The sequence below is a fragment of the Zootermopsis nevadensis genome, unplaced genomic scaffold, assembly GCF_977971745.1.
Source record: "Zootermopsis nevadensis isolate Lab colony 2312 unplaced genomic scaffold, Znev_1.0 Znev_ptg000006l, whole genome shotgun sequence".
NCBI classification, from domain to species: Eukaryota; Metazoa; Arthropoda; class Insecta; order Blattodea; family Termopsidae; genus Zootermopsis; species Zootermopsis nevadensis.
The window spans coordinates 1,103,201-1,111,869 of NW_028259138.1; the positions used below are offsets into that span (position 1 = coordinate 1,103,201).

General features: G+C 39.5%; 1 protein-coding gene across 6 annotated transcripts in view; it reads right to left on the minus strand.

The window, feature by feature from the left end:
• The window catches only part of LOC110827939 (uncharacterized), a 343,471-nt gene extending 335,896 nt beyond the window's left edge, over nucleotides 1-7,575 (minus strand). For 4 of the 6 annotated variants that reach the window (XR_015533767.1, XR_015533765.1, XR_002542509.2 and 1 more), the window contains exon 1: nucleotides 7,253-7,575. Coding sequence is in view for 3 of the 6 variants with exons in the window: in XM_087343438.1 (XP_087199564.1) it covers nucleotides 7,253-7,358 (106 nt within the window). In the remaining 3 variants the exon portion in view is untranslated. The remainder of the gene's footprint in view (nucleotides 1-7,252) is intronic. The other 2 variants (XM_022060136.2, XM_022060125.2) reach the window with 2 other exon arrangements.
• Nucleotides 7,576-8,669: the final 1,094 nt, after the last annotated feature.

An 8,669-nucleotide genomic window follows, 5' to 3' on the forward strand; every position in this document is an offset into this window, starting at 1 on the left:
CCTAACGAATGCATAAACAGATCAAATAACCTCCCACGCGTGGAGGCCAAGCTCCGTGAAGGACTGTAGAGACAGATACAAATACAAATGTTGATAAAGTCGAAGAGAATTAGACGGAAAGTAAACCCTACTGTTGTTAGATATTACGTAATATATATATATATATATATATATATATATATATATATAGTGCATAAAGCTAGACTAACAATCTTCATTTCTGTAGTTGCGTTAGGTGAAATGCAAAACATTGGTTCACTCACTTGGGCAGATGAACAGCCCGAATTCTTGTGGTTCTTTCAGGTTTCATAATGAAAGACGGACGTGGCTGTGTAATGGAATAAATAGGAGAGTGGGAATAGGACAGTTGTCGGATTAGATGGCAGGTACAGCGAGTAATTAATATTATTATATAACAGGGGACTAGCATACGGTTTCGAAGACAGGATGGGACACATCCATTTGTAGGTTTTGCTTTGCAGTTTCGTATATACGATATTTTCCTACGCTATTCAAGTATTGTCCTTTTTTTATTGTCACCGGGTTCTCGATATTCCTGCAACTACGGCTGGCGTTTAGAATTTGTCGTAAATAGTCAAAGTAGCTTACTGCTGCGAACATATTTTATATATTCTGTGAATCTATACAAAATGTTCTACCAATTAGCTCTATCTTGCTATTTTAGACGGCAAATATGACGTTGTAATTGGTACACTACAATGGTGCCACATATGTTAGTTTTAGGTTGGATTTTTGGTAAGGCTTCCTATGGTGTTGTTAATTTTAAAGTATACGTTTATTTTAGATCATTTTATTAACTTGGTGATGGTTTTGACTTCTTTTTAGGAGTAAGTAAAAATGGGTCATTTATGTTTTATAGCTGTTATGTGAATAGTCTAGCTTTATAAGCTTTACGTTTCTTTTATTGTATTACTACAGAAATTATTGGCTTCTAGAAGATTTGTAATCGTTTACAGTTCTTATTTTGTTTTGTTTTAATCCTTTACTTTTCTGATGAATCTGGTTGGAGACAGGTCGTAACTCTGTTGAGTACATATGTAACACTTAGTCTCTGCCTTGACTACCATTACACAACACTGCAGTTCCCAGTGCATTGGGACCAAAGGCATTACACGCCTCTGAATATATATTAACTCGTCCATATATGATGATGCTTTATTAGCTAAAATCTCGTGTGATACATCGTAAGCTTGCATACATTATGCTTTTTGTTTGTGACTGGTGATAATTACCAGTATCGCAACATATGATCGCTCTCCCTGTAGGGAAGACAGTACCGGGAATGTTGGTTAATATTAATAAAGGGAACTAAATTTTCAGGAAGTGACACAAACTATAACAAGGGTTGCACAATTTCATGTTTAGTTTTTGGGTTTCTTTACACAAAACAAAGAATAAACAAGTGTGAGATGTGGTGTACGCCATTTTTTTAAACTACGTAATCAATTTCTATTCAAAATTAAAGTTGCCAAGTGAGTTTAATATAGCTTTTGGTCTCGCATATTCAAATTGCCCATTTCCCGACAGAATTTCCTTTAAGGAGCACTTGGCGTTTTAACATAACACCAAATTTTAGGGGCTACTGAAATTCTGTTTGGTGGGTAAGCGGTGTTAGTCCAAACGATAATCCCAACTCGACTGACACACGAAATAATCACGAATGTGCCAAAGGGAACAGATTCATTCAACTTGTCCAGTCAGTCATCTGCTGAGAAATACAAAACTGCATTTCCATGGCAGTCGGAATGGTCAATATTTACTGACCGACGTAAAGCAACGTTACGACGACACATAGGTAATTTAACTACACTTTCTTAACTGTAAAGTATAAATACGCATAAACAACTTTACATACTGCGTAGTAGCACATGACTCAAGCGATCAATAACTTTAAAATGGTGGCTGCAATCTGTGAGTCATGACACAACTTTGAAGTCACGAGAATGCCTTACCTGCAGAATAAAGTTATGTACAGTAAGGTGCAAAATTCAGGACACACTTCGCATTTCAATAAGTTTTCTCCTTACTATTTTGGATTTGATCGAATTACTTTACATATTTTCCTTTACAAATACCTTTACAAGCATATATTTAAATATTCTTTTACTTTGAGTATTCAAAATGGCCGCCGTCAACGTTGACACAGCTTTGCAGCTTGGCAGGGCCTGTGTGTCCTAACAAATGCATCATTTTGTATGTACAGTAGATTCCGGTTAATTGGGACACAACGGGACTAGAACACTTTGTCCCAATTAAGTAGCTTTGCCAGTCATGCGAAATTCCACGTAAAGAGTTAATAAGCTTTGTTCTTTAAGATTTGTCCAAAATAAACGATTAACCGATGGCCCAATTAACCGGAATATGCTGTAATTATATTGTTCTGTAATATGTTTACTGATTTGCAGCGAATTGAGACTGGCGAAGCTGAAAAATTTCTCGTTTTCATGTTGACATTTGGAAATACGGACGGGTAAGAAGTATCGATATATGGATGTATGTATGTATGTATGTGGATATGTATTTTTATTACTTTCTGTGTCAAAAATTAATGAGGCCTGCGCGAGCCCCTTCGACTGACACCCCTGTAGCACACCCCTGCTTCAAGGGATTAAATTGAATCACAGGACAAACTGGGTGTATGGATATTCTATCTGCATATATAAAAGCCAAAATCCGCCCGTCCGACCGTCTCACCCTGTTCTCCGGAACGGTGCATCGTAAAAAGTGATATATAAAAAAAACCTCTTGGAGAGACAACCCAGGGATTTTTTCCTACTTTAAAATTAGGCACAGGGGTAGAAGAAAATTACCTAGGTCTGTACGTTATGTTTAAATTACCTGGTTTGTCCCAAATGATACATCGAAGAATAAATACGATGTGCCATCGGAAAGTTTCAAGACTGTGTCAATAGTGGGCGAACCGGATGTAGTACGAGCTTCTGCCGCTAGGGGGTGAGGCTTACATTCATAGTGAATCAGTGTGCCAGGCGGCATCATCGAATTAGCATTTGTTTCTTAGTTACGGGCGTTTTGGTAGTGCATTACACCGACCCTCCTGCGATTTCGGAATGGCGTGTGCATCAAATTTTGCCAAAGACTCGCCAAAACGGCTACGGAAACCTATGAAATGCTAAAGCAAGCATTTGGGGAGTCCGCAATGGGTCGTGCACAAACTTTTGTGTGGCATTCACGTTTTAAAAATGGCCGAACCTCTGTCGATGATGACGAGCGTTCTGGACAACCATCTTCGAGCACAACGCCCGAAAATGTTACGAAGATTCGGCAGGCCATTCACGAAGATCGACGTCGTACCATCAACGACTTGTGCGACATTGTTGGGATAGGCTATGGGACCTGTCAGCTGATTCTAAAGGAAGAACTCCACATGCGACGCATCATGACAACGCGCCAGCGCACACCGCCCTCAAAGTTCGGCAGTTTTTGGCCTCAAACACCATGGCCGTCATCCCGCACCCTCCTTATTTGCCGGATTTAGCTCCGTGTGACTTCTTCCTCTTCCCAAAGATGAAAATTCAGCTAAAGGGAAGGAGATTTGAGACGATAGAAGAGATTCAGGCAGAATCGCAGATGGTGCTTGACAGGCTGACAAAGAAAGATTTCCAGGGATGCTTCCAGGCTTGGCAGCGACGCTGGGATCGTCGTGTTCACTCCCAGGGGAACTACTTCGAGGGTGATGGATGAATTTAATACCTGAGATAAGTGTACTTTTTTTTTCTTTCTTTTTTTACGCGCAGTCTGGAAACTTTCCGATCGCACCTCGTATACAATATTCAAACGGAATTACTAGTATTAAGTAAATAAATATTAGTTAGGCATATGAAACTGTAAAGAACTTGTAAGATTTATGATTTTCACAGCGGTTAGTCTGAAGATTTCTGTCTTCTCGGTTGTTGCGCTTTGTAATCTGGTAAATGAGATCGCCCTGATGACGGAGGCAGTATGACCTCCGAAACGTTGGTAAACATCCACCAGACTACACGGCGCAACAACCCAGAAGGCAGAAATCTTCAGTGAAGAACATATTTGGAAATGGTGTAGGCAACTATAAACTGTCTCCACTACACATTTGTACTTTTTATGTATTCATAAATTAAGAGGAAAGTCGGAAACTGATACCTCTACAGTTGCTCTTAAATATAAAAATTTCTTTAGATCCCTATAAACGAAAAAAAAAATCTACATAAGACATGGGCAATTACATGAGTGTTGCTTTTCATTCGTACGTTAAATAAAACCGTCACATCTTTCAACTTGAATTACTTGCTCGCCTTTTTTAAACTAGAAACCTTTCAGATAGAAATTATTTGTGAAACATGGTGTAAAGGTTCAACGGCTTTGGAATGGGGTGGATCGAGTGAGTGACAGAAAAGAGACGAATGTACACGTAAGGGAAAAATGCCTGTGGGAAAATCATTTTATACGTGGGGGTTTGTGTATTCTGAACTTTCAAGGAGGGGGTTTGTGAAATGATACCCTGGGGTTTTGGAACCACTGCTCTGTGGTCGTAGTAATTGGAGTTGATACTAGCAGTTTCACCTTGTTAGCTTTTATCTGTGATCTGTGAATTGTGTGTTCAGTACCTGGCACGGAGCTTTGCGGGGCTGCTACTATGACAGCTCAATAAATGCGCAGACGTCCATAACACATCTTATCACACCGGCGGAAGCCGCAATTTTCTAATTTTGAACAACTATACACAGCAGACCTAACAAACTCATATAACTTCCCAAGAAAATGTTATAGACGCGTTCCTATCCCTAATTAGCACTATGTAGCAGAAAATTCACCAATGCTAAAATAATTCGATTCAATTCTTTATTATTAGAGTACTGTACCAACAGCCAGAAGGCCAATTACAGATACAGCACACGTGAGGAACACAACAACAATAATGTCCGACATTGGACACTGTCCTTAACAAATTCCACTCATCTCCCATCTTCAAAACCTAAAACACGTCTTAATATAAAGATGGCTGTCTTCTGGTTTGCAGTGCCTTATAATCTGATAGAAGTTTGGTAAACAACCAGATTGTACGGTGATACAACTCAGAACATAGCCATCCACGTACTCACCGCCCTGATAACCCCAAATCCTACCATCTTAATATCATTCACGTCTTCTTTTTGGTCTCCCAAATGGATATTTCTCAAGAGGTTTAACCACAGAAATTCTGTACAAATTCCTCGTCTCCCCGATCGTAACCAAATGCCCAGCTCCTCATGGCCACGCACAGGTGGCCTATATTTCACTCTCGTAACAATCCTAAATCACTGAATAGGTAACACGTCCTTATATATGTAATATCTTAAACTGTCTACTTACTTAATTTTTATTACATCTTAACATTTGCCGGGTACTTTGTTTACAAACACGTGTAATTCATGTGCTTCTTTCAAAGTAAGTTACCGCGTTTTACACTCGTAAAAGTCAATAAGAATTTCCATAGTTTTTCCTTGTTTTAATGTCAACATAAACCCCATTTGTTCGTTATTGTTGTTATCTATTATTTACATTTTGAATCATAGACATTTATTTCTCGCCACCAAGTCCAGATTGACTCTTGGGGCCCCGTAATTATAAAAGGGGCTGTTTATTATGGAGGTAAAACGGCCAGTCATTTCCACCTGGTGGAGCTATAATTCCTCTTCCCAAAACGTCTTCGTGGCAGGTTCACCTGTAACTTCGTCTTTCTATCTCAAACGCTTTCCTTCACACAGGCCTAGCTACTGCCATGCACTATGCCTTTGTCGCTAATTGTAGTTTTGTGTCGTGTTAATATTTTTTTTTCTTTTTGCATGTTAACTCCTAAACCAGTTTCTTCATTGGCATTTAAGATGTTTGTTTTTTCCTCACAAACACAATAGATCAAATCTAAAACTTCTTGACGATGGTGAAGAGTCAATTGAATAACATTTTTGGATATTATCTATCGTCTAGTAAATATAAAACGTAAAACGTCGTTTCGGAGATGGGACTCTATCTCCGTCTTCAGGTTCCTACACAGTTGGGCCCACTAGATAGAGCTAATCCCTATCTCCGGAGATAGAGCTAATCCCTATCTCCGGACCAAGGGATAGGGATTAGCTCTATCTAGTGGGCCCAACTGTGTAGGAACCTGAAGACGGAGATAGAGTCCCATCTCCGAAACGTCGTTTTACGTTTTATATTTACTAGACGATGGATAATATCCAAAAATTTTATTCAATTGACAATAGATCAAATTTTTTAAAAGTTAAATGAAAAGAAAAAAAAATTCACCTCCTTCTTCCCCGGACGCTGGAATCTCAAAGATTACGAACGTCTTCAAACTTTTAACCTGGTCGGGCTAAGTCACCCACTCTGTTGACATTAAATTTCTCTCGTCTTCAAACCTACCCAGTCTGTCATTTCGACCGACAACTTCTGTGAGAGCGGATATCAATTCAGCAAATGCAATACTCTCAGTACAGTAACTGGTTGCGTTACGTAATTTTTAATGCAGAGCCTACACATCATAAATAAATACCACGGTGCAAGTCAAGGCTAGCACCAGTAAATAAAACCAAACTTCAGTAACAAGGAACAACTTAAAAATATGCGAACCTTCAACTGTGGTTCATTTACCACGATACATAATCTCTGAAACTCTGGCAACATCGGTTTCGCTAATACCGATACCTACTACATAGTATACATGCAGGATATTGAATTACACAAAGTCAACTAAATCTTGTTTGACGTCTTGAAGTAACGTAAAATGAAAATCTAAATCCCATTAAAACATTTTTAATTTCAACTTCGCTTGCAATATACAACCTGCCGGTTAATAACCTGACTGCGCGAAACCTCGTGTACAGGCAAGAGGTCTGGTTACCGAATTGTAAATATTCATTAAAGTCTATTTAGGTACAATACGTAAAAAGGCCCAGGACGCGCAATTTCAACTGCAGACACGTTTCTGCTTAGATTGCTATCCTCTGGGTAATAAGAACTCATTGCCCTGGAGAGAGAAGCAGTATGGGCCTCTGAAACGTCGGTAAACTTCAATTAGACTACATGGCGCTACAGCCCAGAGGGTAGCCATCTTCGTACTCACCACCGTGATAACCTCAAATAACATTCCTTATTTGTGTCAGCCTGACACAGCCAACCTACATCATTCCATCTTGCATTTTAACAAAAGTTCATTGCTTTTGCGCTCATTACCATGATACAAAAGAGAACGTACCTTCTTTTAGTACGAGTTTCCAGTACCGCCATATGTATTTTGTACAGAATCCCACTTCCAGCAAACAGAGATCACACGTGACCCAACCACCGCCCTCACTCGCCATAAGCTCTGCAGAGACTAACACTCGCTCCGGTCTACTTTAGAAGATTGGTAAGAACACCGCAGACACAGCAAAGAAAGTAATCTGTGATTTATGCTTTGAGTTCTGCAAAATATTATCTGAATTGTGGTTATCTGTGACCATCATGGTTACCTATACACATTTCCAGAAAAGTGAAGGAGAATGATCCTTCTGTTATTCTTTATCCTCCCGAACGCCTTGACTGATACGACACTTCATTAACTAGTGACGATTGGCACCATTTAGGGACAAAGAGAAAACAAACGCAAACCCTCAGTGTCTATAGTTCATTGATACAGTATTACAGAATATTCATGTGATCAATTTATGTAAAGCTGAAATTGTAGGTTTATTTTTTTATATATTTGTATGTATATTCGCTTATAGCGCTAGAAGGGAAAAACCGATTTGCACAAAACTTCGCATACTTATTCCTTGAGACTAGAGAGAGAACACAAGAGGGTCCAAACGCCGGAAAAGTGTCCTGAGTTCGATTAACGGTGAGAGCGGTTCCTGTAGATCGGAAACTAAGCACTATAGAAGAATGACGCCAAGGCAAAATTTGGTCGTTTCGGCGATCAGATTACAGAAACTAAGGTCACAAATTCGAAAACTGCCGTGGGTTCGAGTCTCTGCGAACATGTTGGGTTTAAGGGTAATTTTTTGTTCTATTATATTAAATGGTACACATTGAATAATATGGCCTACTATAAGCTTTCAAGCCCTTTGGAAAGGTAAAATTTTGGTGAAAGCACCAGAGCTGGTATGCTACTCATATATTTCCTAACTCGTTTTGTATTATCATGGTGACAAGTATGTACGACCACTATTAATAAATACAAGCGGTATAGCATGACTTTTTCAAAAATGTTAGCCAAATTCCAAGGTGGTAGTGGGGGGTTGTAAAAATATTGGAAATTGAAAATATACATTGTCCTTCATCTTCCATGATGCACAGTCACAGGTAACAACAAAACATGTGCGTATATCAGAGGTTATGCAATTGAAATAGCGAAGAATATGATGCAGTAATGTATGTCATATGCCAGCATGTAAGCTTGGAATGTCATGCAGTCCCTCCTCCCCTGTAGTGCATCATGTCTCTTCTGAGTGAGTGTAAACCTCAACTAACTGGCTAACAATGCCTGGCTGGCTGAAGCTGGATACTGGGAACGACCCGTTCTTCAACTGCCTGAGCACTGCGGGTCCCAACTTTTCGTTGGCTTGATCTATAGACATTTGGTAGGACTCCTTGGACGAGGGATCGGCCCATCGCAAGGCCTCTACCTGTAC